Source organism: Myripristis murdjan, chromosome 24 (genome assembly GCF_902150065.1).
Source record: "Myripristis murdjan chromosome 24, fMyrMur1.1, whole genome shotgun sequence".
Lineage (NCBI taxonomy): Eukaryota > Metazoa > Chordata > Actinopteri > Holocentriformes > Holocentridae > Myripristis > Myripristis murdjan.
In genome coordinates, this window is record NC_044003.1 from 10,331,725 (window position 1) to 10,346,253 (window position 14,529).

Here is a 14,529-nt window from a genome sequence, read left to right on the forward strand (position 1 = left end):
AATCCCAAACAAGGAAATGGTGGGGGAATAAAACGACCAGATTATTTAATTAATGCATGTAATAATTAATATTTTATTTTATTGTAAATTAAGACGTATTTATGGGTTAAAATGGATTACGACTTCAAAACAAAGCTGGCGGCCGAGAGAGAGAGAGTAGAAGATCTGTTCGAATATGAAGGTTGCAAAGTGGGTCGAGGCACCTACGGGCACGTTTATAAAGCTAAGCGCAAAGACGGGTAAGATACCGTGAACGTTATTGTTTGCTGACAAAAAACCACTGATCGCAGGGTGTATTTTGAAAACGCAATCCCGTTGTGTGTTGAACAGGGAATTTGATTTGAGCCTCCCCAAGCGCTACCCGTGTCTGTGTTTTTGTTTTCATGTACGCACTCACTCACTCACTCACCAACGGTCCTCCTCCCCCCCCAAAACAACACGGCAGCGGCGGTGTGCTGTTTATTTTTTGACAGTCTCTTCACAGGGCAATGAAGATGGCTTGCACTTACTACATTAACACGTTAGAGATCACCGGCTGCCCCACATTTGACTTCATAGTGATGTTTTTAAAGCTGCTTTCCATGGTAAAACTGCCCCCCTTCCTTCCTCCTCCTCCTCCTCCTCCCCATTTAACACTGTGTGCACTTAACCGTGGGTGCCAAACTTTTTTGTCAGCCACAAACTTTAATTTAATCCAATCCTGCATTGTTGTGTGTAGATTAGGTGATGTGAAGCATGTGGCAGTGAAGTGCATGTGAGAGTGGAAGTGGGCTGCAGAGCAATAGGAGAATGGGCAGGTGAGGATGTTTGCACATTCTTGCAGGGCTGCATGATATGGACAAAAAATTCATACCACGATATTTATGCCCAATATCTAGATGGCAATACAATATACAATATGACTCTGGGTTCACACTTGTTTTAAATTTTAAGCATGGCAACAATGAAAACTGAGCAATCTCCAAAAAAAAACAAAAACAAAAACATAGTAAAACCAAATGGGCATAGAAAATGCATACTTTATTATATATAAGGCTAACCCTAACCTGAAATTTATTATCGTACTTATCGTACTGTTATCGCCTTTTGAGATGTTAATATCTTGCATGTTCATGTCTAGATAATGATATGGTAATGATATATCGTTCAGCCCTACATTTCTTCTCTAGGCCACTAGTCACTGTATTTGCTGTTAAAAATGTGTTCATTTTCAGGCAAGGACGCAATGATCCACATTGCAGCTTTATTGGGATAATATGCTAAAAGATTTGTGAACCCCCAGAAGTCAGGATTGCCCACCCACATCTTACTTTGACTTTTATATAGAATGCAGGCAGTAGCACTTGGTGTACTGCCCCTTTACTAGGTGGATTTGTTTCGTAGAGAGATAGCAACAGACATGACCCCGGGTCAAAAAGCCTTTTCTCCATTCATAACACAGCCATTCATCGTTGCCTTTGAGCTGTAAGCTGCATCAGGGAAGCCCTGAGCTCTTATCATATTCACCTTTATAACACCAGAGAATGGAGCTGCGATGTGAGGTCAAATGGCGAGCACGCTCAGATCACGGGCAGTCTTCCAGAAGGAGTTTACTGTGATAAAGGTGATGTAATATGTACACAGAGAGGCTGGGTGCCGTCTGCAGCACCAACGTGCCTGTATTCAAAGCAAAACACCATCCATGTGGGTATTATGGCTTTTGTATAAGTTAGCAGTGCATGTGGAAGATGTTTTTCTAAAAGGTATTGGACGCACACATATGAATCTAGATGGGAGAAAATTGAAAAAATGGCTGAATTCTCCCTGTGCTTTATGGTAATCATATGGTTAGGATTACAATGTGTCTTTTTTCTCAGATTTCTTGGCTGAATCATCACATTACAGTTTTCTATCAGGTGTTGCAAAAACCTCCCCCTGGCTCTTATTTTTTTTTTTTATTACTGAACAATTAACCTGCATGTTCATTCAGTTGCAGATATGAGGAGAAAGTCAATAGCTAAATTAATTTAACAGTGTTTTATACTGCCTCATGCTTTGCTCCCAGAGGTCTTTATTTGCGTAATGCATGAATGTGATGTGAGAGTATGTGTTTTGCAGGTTTGCAGTATAGTTATTGAGGCCACCTCATAGGCAAAGGTTTGTTGGTTCAATTCCCAGTACGTACAGTGGGAAGAAAAAAATGCTGCAGATCTCCCATGCTCCAATGCACAAAATGTACTGTGCACTATGGACTTCAAACTAACTAACATCAGCTAAGCATTGTGATACAACACTATAGGCTGCAGCTTGAAATATGTCATTACAGATATGTCTGTCCTTGTAAAAAATAAACTGTACAACTATAAGTGGAGTCAAGAACATTGCTCCTGTCAGGCGACACTGCACGGCACTCATCTTGCCAAGGTTTTCTCAAATGGGGGAGGAAAAGCCCTGGGGATGGAAAGGAGTCACATATTCCCAGTGAAGGTAACCCAAAAAGCTAATTTTAGGGGAAATTAAAGGGCAACGAAACATTTTGCCTCCCCACCTACAAAGTTAGTGTTATGCAGTGCACATAATAATCCAAATATTTGCAAAGCTCAGGTTTTTATACCTCAGGCTTGAATAACATGCGGGTTCATGGGGTTTATCCCATCCAGCAGGAAACAAGGGAGTATTCCCCTGACAAGGTGTGAAGACGTGCTGCCAGTGTGTGAAAGTAGCAGAGGGAGTGTCTCTACAGGCATGCAGGGTTGGACTGTGGCTCTGTGCACAAGGGCCAAACCTGTTGCAAGGCACAAAAGCATCGGCCATATCAGCTGTAGGCACCTGCTTGCCAAACCACAATTGTCTGGAAACTGACCAAATGTGAATCCCTGGTAGAGCTGTGCCAGGTGTGCCAAGGACATTGCTGAAGCTTCATATATTATGGCTGACACAAAAAAAAGGAAAAAGTAAAAAATTATCTCTGTAGGTCCAGTAATGTCCTGTTCCACCAGGGGTCATGTTCTGTGGTTTTCTCATCTCTTTTTGTCTCTACATTTGCAGCTCATTGTGGTTGATAGACTAATCAGTCGCTAAATTTGACTAAATTCATATCAAGGAAGCATTCTGTGACCATTACAGACCAAAAAGACCAGATGTGAAAAACTTTGGGGTGTCTGTGCAGCTCAATTAGTATTAGAGATGTATGTCTGAAAGCTCCAGTTAATCCATGACCTTTGCAAATGAAGCAGAGGTGGATTTCATCTTAAAGTTATGAGGATCTGTTTGATCCGTGACAAGTGCTGCGATAATGAAGTTGTTGTTAGATGCTTTTTTCAGGCTCTGTTCAAAAATTAACCATGCCTGCTTGCACAGTATTAAAGGGAACATATTTCCTTTTCACTTTTACTTTCTCTCCCCCTAATGCAGTCAGGCAGGATTTCATGCACCAGAACATTGCTTATCTCAAATGATCAATAGTTGTCTGCAGCACAGTGTGCTGAACATGCTCTGCTTTGCAATCAGTCTCACATTTCCCTTATTATCCCTTTTTATGCACAAGCGTGACTCACAAGGGCAGAGGGCTCTCCTACCAGTGCTAAATCAAGGCACTCTGTCTGATGCTGCAGCTATCTTAAAAAATGGCCCGAGCCTTCAGTTAGTTGTAAGAAAAAACTGCAGGCGGGCTGGTATGTAGTTGGAATCGTGAGCCTTGTGTTTGCGTCAAGGATGAAATTCATGCAGGATAATGATCCAGGCCCTTGGGAGAGGCTGCACTCGACAACAGAGCACTCCTGCAGTGAGGGAATGGCTCTCCTCTGCCAAAGGGTATTTCTAATGGCAGGGATTCCTCTGCTCCCGGAGCATAAAACTGGCAGACAACCCTCCCAGGCTGTTTTCATGGTCCTGCTTTCCTCCCATCCCTCTCCCCACCTCCCTTTTGATAATCAAAACCCCAGTAGGCACAAACACGAGTCAATGCTTTTGAATAAGATTTGAAAAGACCGCATTGTTGCACTGGCAAAAAGAAATTGGGCTGTTTCATAATGTCGTTTCCATTTTGTCTTTTTATCTCTACAGGAAAGATGAGAAGGAGTATGCACTGAAACAAATAGAAGGCACTGGAATATCGATGTCTGCCTGCAGGGAAATCGCTGTGAGTTAAGCTCTCTCCTTTCAGAGGCCTTAGATGGCTGTTTTGTTGTAAAGCACAAGTGGCATTTTGAAGATTTGCGATTTGTACGGTGGAGAAAATGAACCAGATGAAATTTTATATAAGATGTCCCTTGAAAACTCTTAAATATACCCATTACAGCGTTTTCATTGATATTATTATTGATTGTGAGCATCTCGGTAAAAGCCATGCAAGTCTTATTTAAATGTGCCAGCAGGGTAACTTTATATCTAGCTCTCACTTTACTATAAGTAGGCTTCTGTGTACTGTTATCTTTTAATGTGGCTGGACCTTGGTAGTTCTTGGTGCTTTATTGCTTCATGCCTCATATAGAGGAGCCTGAAGAACTGCTCCTGACTCAGTACTTTATCCATTAGTGTATACTTCAACATGCTGTGAGTTGTAATTGAATACAATTTGAAGGTGTAGAGTACACGCAAGCGAGATCATCATGGCCATCTATTTAGTGATGCTCTCAATATTCCACTTGCAACTTAAACCTTAAAAGGCAATACTGGTGTTTTTGCATATTTTATCCTAGTATTCCCTAAAACATTGCATTACTTTGATTAGATGTTTGAATACATTTTTCCTTTTACCTTCCAGGCAGCCATTTGTTTTGTGTTCATTCCGGTACAGTGCAAAACTTGCAGAGACGCAGGCTCACTTGTGATCCACCACTGTGAACGGGTTAATTAACGATTGTGTAGTAATTTGTTTTAATATCTACATTTATTCAAAATATCTGTAGGTTTTCTGGTGCATTCACAAGGTGATGGGAGGCAGTGACATCCAAGTTTCAAAGCTGGCTGCTAATCAGCATAATCACATTCATGCTATTTGATTAGAAAATCAAATCCAGCAGATAAACGACAAGCAGACTTGGATGTTGTGATAAGGATAATGTGGGTCTGACTTCTTCTTGCTTTAAAAACGGGATGTTTAACCTGGTTAACAACCAAGTTAGGGTTTGTTGCTTTTGAGTCCTCCAATAGCACACAAATGCACTTTTCCTCCCCGTTGAACCCTCAAAACAGAACGTGCATCTCTATTGGTGGAAGAAAAGATTGTTTCACAAAGTTAATTCAAACATCCATGACGTACAAAAGTTGAAATTAAAAAAATAAGGAAAAGGAAATCAATTGAATAGTATTTTTACTTTTTTGCTTTGTAACCAGTGGTTTGTTTTGGCAGGCACATCATGTTCTGCAGCCTCCTCTTGGTTCAAACCACCAACCCTCCACTTAGCAGTCACACATGACTATAGTAGTTTAGCACAGATGGTATATTCTGATCCACCAATCAAAAAGGATCCAATTCAGATGGTGAAACTGGGGTGTTTCCACTTACCAGTGTCTTGTATCACGCAGTATCAACCACATTACATCTGCAGTTTATTCCCACTGTGCCTGAAAAAGAGGGAAAAGAGTGTGCATCACCACAGCTACATGTAAACCACTGTGAACACCCAGAGTATTACCCCCAATTATTGCAAAAAGGTGCTCTTGCATGGCAAGTAAAAAGCATTTACTCTAAGAACATCTGTAAATTTAATAGATGGGCCAGGTTCAATTTATTTCCTTTCCATTAAAACATAGTAGAAGACATCCACACTGTCGGCCTCAGTTCAATTAAATGAGGTAATGAGTCTCCATAGTGATTTTCAAACCCGGCTGGGTGGAGAAGCTTTCTCCTAGAGATGGGCTATTGAGTCGGCAGACTTATGCTCATTTGTTAATCACTTCTTAAAAGCTACAGAAAACATTTTGGGTGGATTTTTTTTTTTTTTTTTTTTTTTTTTGTAATTAAATGAATCAGACATGAAAATATTGAATTTGATGTTAAGTGCTTTAGCTCAGGGATGTTCATAAAGTGTGTTTGGGGCAGCTGGACCCCTCTCAAATCATAATACTGGACACATGGTGTTTTGTTTTTTTACTAGCAATCCAAAATACATGAATGTTTTTTAGTTGTGAGGGAATTGCTCTGTAATTTCTTACTTTTCCCAAAGTGATTCTCAACTCTCCCCACAGAACATGCCTTAATTTGTTGCTTTAGGCTGTGGGTGTGTTTGTGTTCGTATTTAGGGCACAAATAGCAGAGCTTGAGCTTTTCTACTCCAGAAAAAGTGAGAGTGCTGTCCCTTGCTCAAAATACAACATATCTATCTGTTTAGGCTAATGTCAGTGTAGGAATTGCTAACTCTGCCTCTTCAACAATGGATTTCCCTTTCGCTATTATTGTTGCTGCAAAATGGTGAATATTGGAAGAAGTCCTTTCTCTTCGATTCTTTAAGGCACTGTCTCCAAAACCTTAAAATCAGAAAGATGCACCACCAAACGACAAAACTGACCCAGACCTGAAACGTCCATCCCCTGTAGCTGTTTTTAAACAGTGTTAAAGTGTTTTAGTGTGGATTTTCTTCTCCTTTGACAGAGATTCCAGCCAGCACACGAGGCTCAGGCTTGAATATTTGTGGTGGGGGGCGGTACTCCCTGAAGGCATGTCTGCATGTCACTCGGACTCTCAGAGGTAGCAGATAGAGAGGGAATGCAGTAGAGCAAGCTAGCTGACTGTTATGTAAAGGGCTCTGGTTTCTAGCCTGATCACTTACCTTAGAGGGAGGGTATGTGCCACATGTCCCTCACAATGTCAGTAACACAGAGCAAGCTCGTTTCACCCGCAGTAACACCTCAGTGGTCATTTACTGCACGTGCACACCCTCACGTACTCTCACCCGAGTGTGTGCACGTTCGCACTCAGATACAAAACACACTGAGGGCAAACAAGATGTTAATTATTCAAAGTGCTAAGACACCTTTTTCATTCATCTCATACAAACAATCAAAGGGGTGGCTTTTGTTTTATTTGCTAAAACTTTTTCTTGAAACATACTTTTTTTTTTTTTTATAATTAAAACACTTTTACAGGCAGAATATTTCTGTAATATTCTGCAACTCATTTGTGTCTGGGGAAACTACCGAACAAACCGTGAATTTAGGCTCATTTAAATCTAAGCAGTTTAATAATTCACACACTGGAAATTGTGACAATGCATCTTTTAAAAATTGTAGAAGTCATATAAATTGAGTTCTGCAATTGACTTAAAGTGACTTAGCGTACAACCGAGGATTGTAGCATGAATTGTGATTCAGGTGAAGAGGCTGACACTTATTATCCTATAATGTGATATTTCTTTGTGTTTCACCTGTTGTCGCATTCTCTACAACTCTCCTGGAAAATATCCATGATTGTACTGCCACATTTGAAAAGTTTAAAACAGCCTTCGTTGTGACTTGGAAAATTGACCGGCTGTAAATTTGGGAATTTGATCACGTCATGTAATTTAGTAGACAAATTTATAAATATGTAGTTCCTTTGGTGCAAAAGAAAATATCATTCACCTGTGTGATGAATAGTCCCGCGTTTGCCTTGTCTTCTTCTTTTGTAGCACCTGTCCAGGCACATTGAACTGATTATGGTAGAGTGCCACAATGGATTGTTCCTGTATTGCAGTTAAATCAGATTACTACTGTAGTTAACAGTGATTATGACTGTGGTGCAAAAAATTTGTCTAATATTGCATGAAATTTTAGAAGTTTCTCTATAGATGAAAAATCATGCATATTGGCAGTTCATATTTAAAGATCTCCCCAAATTTCTCAAATCATGTTTTCAGTGGAGCTCATGCCTGCCATCAGTGGTGACTGGCCAATGGAATTCTATCACAATACTCTACCCGTGATAACGATGGTATCACAATACACGTGGGGAACAGGAAGGAACGGGGAACAGTACCCTGGAAAATTAAAACACTGAAAAACATGGCTGATTTAATGTGCACAGTGACTGCAACATGAACGTGACAGATCAGGTCAAGTTAAAATGCCTAAAGGCAGAGAACAAATATACCTCATAGAAACTTAAATGTATGTCAGTGCAAATGAAGTTGGAAACTCAAATACGGATACTCGGCACAAGTGCATATATATGCAATATACTGCATTATTGATTATTGCCCCACCCCTAGTTTTAAATGCATTACTGTTGAGGGATGCAATTTTACGGACATATTAGACTGCTACAGCAGTTCTAGTTGCATCTACCTGTTTGGTCATCATATCCACATGACTAAGGTTCATCAAAAATCTTTTGTGTGTGAATAAGGTTAGGGTTAGGGCTAACCATAAAGGCACCCCCCAGCAATATCATCACAGTAGATATCAAGGTATTCAGCCAAATATATCATTATATTTAATTTTGTCCATATTTCCAAGCCCTAATTGCACCAGTAGAATGAGCTGAAATTCCTAGAACACCAACACTACAATTAGCCAACAGGAAAGAGAGCAAAGGTTGGAGCCACAGCATAATTGTGCACGTGCACTGGCAGCATGCTGATGGCTGGCTGCTCTTCTGTAGTGAGAAAGAAAAACTGGAGCAGGTCCCGCAGCAGGAGATAGGATTAGGGTTAGATTTCCTATCACTCAGTACCATCACTTATTCAGGACCCTCAACACCTCAACTACTGTGACTGTGACTGTGACTGTGACTTTTGCTTTTTGCATCATCAAAAGTTAAAAAAAAAAAAAAAAAGAAAAACAGAACACAGCAGAATCAGAATGCTTGCACTGGTTTCCCCATTCAGGTAGATTATGATTCCCAAGTTCCCGATTCTGTTTGATTTCACATTATTCCTGGCTTGTCAACACACATTCATCGTAGCTGGAGATGTCAGGGGTCATGTTACCTCCCTTCAGAAGCCATTTGTTAACATGTTAACTGTATGAAAAATGAAAACAAAGATGGATAAATCATCACAGTGGATCTGAAGCCTCAATTTAGTTTTCTCGATTTAGCCTCTGTTTAGTCCCTGCCAGGAAGTAATCCCTCAAAACATGCCGCCCTACAAACTGTATCATCACAGATATGCCTTTTAAAGTTTTTCAGCTGTAGATAAACAAGTGCATTTTTTGCAAAATGATGGGGAAATGGGAAAGACTTGCGCTGTCATTCAAAATAACACCATTTTCTTCTCAATGTGCTTGTTATAGCAGCTTCAATAACTTTTCAACCAGCAATGTTAAAATGTTGTTTTTCAAAATGCTTTATAATATAATATTATTTGTGCTGACTTTTGAGAAAAGCTGTGCTCTCCTAGGTATATGTGTAATTGTTTGTGTGTGTCTGAGTGTATGTTGCTGCTCATGTTGACTGTCACTGAGTTCTAGCAGACGTATCGGCTGTTTCTCTCTCTCTCTCTCTCCCTCTCTCTCCCTCTCTCACTCTGTTTCTCCCACTTTCTATGGCTTCTTTGACAATCTGTCAATATCTGCATCAGTAGGTGTCAGATTGCTGGGCTGCACACAAATCTCTCCCAGTCAAGACAGCAAATTCCCTGCCAAACAAGATGGAGGTGGAATGAGTCACGGCCTTGGAGATTGGACTTGTTGTTGCCTTGTGTTATTTGATACTTAGTCATTACCTGATGAACGATGAGTCAGTTTCCTAGAACCTGAACTGGAGCAGACTTTACTGCTCAAATCAACATAGCGGGATGGTCGGAGCGGCAGCCGTTATTATTTGAATTGCTGCCATTGTAAAGAACTGTAGCCGCGGGGCTAAGCTTTGTATTGTATTGGTGGAAGAGATTAATGTTTATTCACTACTTTCAACAAGACAGACACAGCACAGCATCTTCTCAGTTCTTAGGAAACTTCACTGCCCTATAAGTGCATTACTACTGTAGCAACTAACACCATTTTATTTTGAACTGACCAAATGACCACAACAAACACCATGACCTTTCTACTCCATTCAAGTTGTGCGGTCAGTCCACTAGCCACACATTACCTCATGTATTTTTTTTTTTATTATTTTTTTTTTGTCTGCTGGTCAGGACTTGAGCCATACTATTAGACAATTCAGCAGCACTGTCTGTCATTGTATGGAGGACTAAAAGGGACAGAATGAAATAAATAAATACATCTTTAAATAAATACTTAAAAGTGTCATTAATTAATTAAAATGGGAATTAAATAAATAAATGTGTCATTAAATAAATAAATATGTCATTAAATGTGTCATTAATTCATTAAAATACCTGTTCATTTAATGTAAAAACATATATATAATTATTTCATTATTTATTTAATTATTTCATGGACCGGTGTTGCAGTGCTTCATGAATTAATTTTATCTGTCAAAGTCACCCATCAAAGTCAGTGGGCGGGACTAACGTGAATCTAGCCCAATCGATTGCTTAGGTCTGAAGCCTGGAAGTCTGCCGGAGCCGGAGGAGTTCTGCTGAGAGCCTCTCCAGTTAAAGTTGCTGCTTCTCTGAGTAGTTCTGGGCAACTTCTCGACATTTTGTGGCTGCACCTATCTAGCACGCATCGCGCACCGCAGTAACATTTGCTCCTGCAAATCCCCCATTTGCTTGAACCGAGTAAAGGTTGCGCCACCAAGTGTGTCAGAATATCAAATCAAATCAAATCAAATCAAGCTTTATTGTCATTAAGCTACACATACAGCAGTAGTGCACACAAAATGAGATAGAGTTTTTCACTTAGGATCCCCGACTGATGGTAAAGTCAGCAGTTTAAAAGTCTAACAGCTTTCTGGAGGAAGCTGTTGCTCATTCTAGCGGTTTTGCTTTTCACCGTTTGCCTGATGGAAGCAGCTCAAAGTATTTGTGGAGCGGGTGAGAGGGGTCTCTGATCAGTTCAGGTCTGTTCAGTGCTCTACTCCTGCAGGGGTGGGATGTTTCCATGGAGGCATGTCTCCGCAAAAGCAAGCACACAGCAGTCTCTCTCCTGCGGGTGTCTCTTAGCAAGCGTAGCTCGTCCAGCTTGTTGTCGAGGGAGCGAACATTAGAGAGCAAGAGCCACGGTCCTGCTGGTCTGGAGGGGTTAGCCTATAGCCTTTAGCCTGTAGCCTTTAGCCTGTAGCCTGTAGCCTGTAGCCTGTAGCCTTTAGCCTGTAGCCTGTAGCCTGTAGCCTAGCGTGGATCCCGGCTCTCTTCCCCCTCATTTGTTTACGCTTGCACCGCTTGCGCTCCCTCCTCTCCCTGGTGACAGCCGGTGTAGACGCAGGTAAAATCCCGTGCTGGCGTAGTGTGTCCACATCAAAGCAGAGAGCCTCAGTTCTTGCAGCGTGCTTTACCTGATGTTTAGTAAAGTCTCTCGGCTGTAGGTTATGCAACCTGAGCGTCTGGGTTAAGCAAAACAGTTAAAAACTTTCACTCTAGAACAGGGGTGTCAAACTCGTGCCATGGAGGGCCGAGACGCTGCAGGGTTTCATTCCAACCGAAAACTCCACCAGGTGATTTCACTGATTAGTCCCTCCTCTCTGCTTGGAGGTGGGGTGATCAGTGAAATCACCTGGTGGAGTTTTCGGTTGGAATGAAAACCTGCAGCCTCTCGGCCCTCCATGGCACGAGTTTGACACCCCTGCTCTAGAATATGTTTACTTGCTCTGCATCAATCGATTATCTGAAGTCGATCTGTCTTGGCTTGCTGTGCCGGGTAACCAATCAGGTGTTAGGATCCGCCCACTGACTTTGATGGGTGAGTTTGACAGATAAAATTAATTCATGAAGCACTGCAACACCGGTCCATGAAATAATTAAATAAATAATGAAATAATTATATATATGTTTTTACATTAAATGAACTGGTATTTTAATGAATTAATGACACATTTAATGACACATTTATTTATTTAATGACACATTTATTTATTTAATGACACATTTATTTATTTAATTCCCATTTTAATTAATTAATGACACTTTTAAGTATTTATTTAAAGATGTATTTATTTATTTCATTCTGTCCCTTTTAGTCCTCCATATCATTGTGATGAAATCAGCTGTAACACTCACGTGGGAACCCAAATGAATTGGATAATTGCTCTACCCAGCGTCATGTCATTCAGACGTGTAGAGAGAAGGGTTTTCTTTTTTTTTTTTAGTCAGTTGACTCGCTTCATTTTGAAGCTGTGAATGAATGATTATGCCCTTTTAAAGCATCAGATGATAATGGTGATGATGATGATGCAGGCCTGTTTTTATTATTTCAGCTGAAAATAAGATGTGCATTTTCTCATTGCATTAGCAGCGTTGTTCCCGGAGTGATCATATAAGACCATGACAGACTGTCCTGAGGCGAGCAGACAGAAGCGTTGGTGGGGTGTAATGTGGTTTGTGCTCCAATGTTTCTTGGCAATTGTGTTGACCAAGCAGCCGTGGGCTCTCCAAGTCAGCATATAGGGAGGTGAAGAGGGTGTAATTATACAGCGAGTGGAGCCTAAAGGTTTGTCATGGCAGGACCCTTGTTTGGGGAAGCAGATGGGGAGGGGCTGCAGGCTGTGAGGTGGGCATGTTTGCTGTCAGAGGCCTGCACGGAGCTGTGGAATGCAGGTAGGAGAAATGCCCTCCCTCCATTATTCAGTGCAGCAGAGCAAGGCCTCCCCTTGCGTGTCTACTGAATGTCAGAGCCACCAGAAATTGGTTTTGTTAAAAAAAAAATCTTCTAGACTGGCCTGGCAGAACAATGGACTCTTTGTGCCTTCCCACCCCGCTGCCTCGCTTGGTTTAGCAAACTGTACAGTTAAGCAGCTGGCACGCCGCATTCAGAACCGAGGTGGGAAGGGCAGAGAGATGGATGGTTTGTTACTGTGTTTTTGGTTTTATGACATAAAATGGCGGGGCTCTTCTATGATTTTCCATTTCATTTAGGACTGGAGAAACACAAGGCTGCGCCGTGAGCAGTTATGTTTCTTTAATGCATGTACAGCACCTTTACAAGCGGTGTTCATTGATTTAATTGGTCCTTAGAAATCATATTATCTGGTCAAAATCATGTTTTTCAGACCGTTACACTAAGTGCAGCGTGTTGAAGGTCATCTGAGAGTGTTGTCTTAAGAAGTGATGAAAAACTGCTATTTGATGGCAGGAATTAATTTGAAACGGTCTTCTGTGTCTCATACACAGGTTTAATTTATTTTCTGGTCTTCAGAGGTCACTCTAAACAGTTATTTGAATAAGGAGTCCACACTTTCACCACACTTTCAAAAGCCTCGACTGCTTTTGAGAAGTTTGTGAAAATGGATGATTTTGTTTTTTGTTGTCCAGCTCAAGTTTGGTGGTGTTAACTGCCTTTACTGTTTGCCCTAAAGCTGTATCTATGGAAAACCTCTGATCTGAGGTTATTGTGTATGTTTTTGCCCATTATACTAACCCCGGTCACAGTTAAGCTCGCTTCACTATAATATGTTACATTCTATTTTTAAAAACAGTCACAAGAGACGATTGCAAATCCATTAAAGGGAGAAAATAGCTTAATAGGTCTGTAATCCTACCACAGAATCCATCCTATATCGCTTTAACACAATTAAAAAAAAAAAAAAAAAAACAGCTATTGGTGTACCTTGTCTCTCTGGCTCCATTTGAACATGTGATGGTGATTTTTTTTTATTCCCATGGACAACTGGCTAAATTATATTTTTCTGCCATTTAAAACATTAACAAAAAAACACCAGGCTTTGGCATCAGTCTCTGAGAATCAAAGAGCAATGCCTTCTCTCCAGACTCACCAATTTGTACCGATGTTTAACAATTACATAGGGACAAATCCCTCATGGAAGCGTCAGAGATACCAATTTCTTCACTAACAGTAGCCTCCATGGAACAAACTGCCATGCAGCCACAAGACCCGATGTGTTTTAAGTAAGAGAACCACTGCCACACAGGCACACCTCAAATGTGGTGTTTCTATGTGGCAGTGCTACCTGACTACCAAGCTAGTCACTAATTATTAGTAGTAGTGTCTATCTGATTAATTCTTGAAGATCTGATATGCAACAAGTCATGTCAGTTCTGTTGAGATTGTTAAAATGTAGGAAGTCGCCAACTGAATTTGAATTTTAGGGTAAGGGGGTTTTCCCAAAAGTCAAATTACAACACTATAATAAAAATATATATAACAAAATAATATAGGCCTATAACAATTTAAGTGTCTATCTAGAGGCTCAGCAGCAGGATCATGATGCTTTATGGCCCATTTGATCACTTCAAAAGATGTTAAAAAAGTGAAATGAAGATGTCAGCCATGTTTTTATGTCGTACATTTCTGATCCCAAAAGGATATTTTTTCTTGTGCCTGTGGTCAGGGAGCTACATAACCATGCCCCCTATAGCCAGTAGCCTTGCTAGGTCTCTCTTTAGAGCAAGATGCGGGATCTAGTGATGCTGATGCCATCTCTATCTGTCTGCAAGCATAAAGGACAGCTACCTGGATCCAAACAATTTATCTGTATGACCCTGGACTCTGTGTGTGTGACCTGTTGGATGTGCATGTTGATTTTTATGACCTGAATAGGGCGCGTCA

The 14,529-nt window shown here is 40.8% G+C and overlaps 1 protein-coding gene across 1 annotated transcript in view; it reads left to right on the plus strand.

Moving 5' to 3' along the window:
- The window catches only part of cdk19 (cyclin dependent kinase 19), a 68,277-nt gene continuing 53,748 nt past the window's right edge, over window positions 1-14,529 (plus strand). Inside the window, exons 1-2 of the mRNA XM_030047050.1 lie at window positions 1-239; window positions 4,045-4,120. Of these exons, the coding sequence (XP_029902910.1) occupies window positions 112-239; window positions 4,045-4,120 (204 nt within the window). The 5' untranslated portion in view covers window positions 1-111. The remainder of the gene's footprint in view (window positions 240-4,044; window positions 4,121-14,529) is intronic.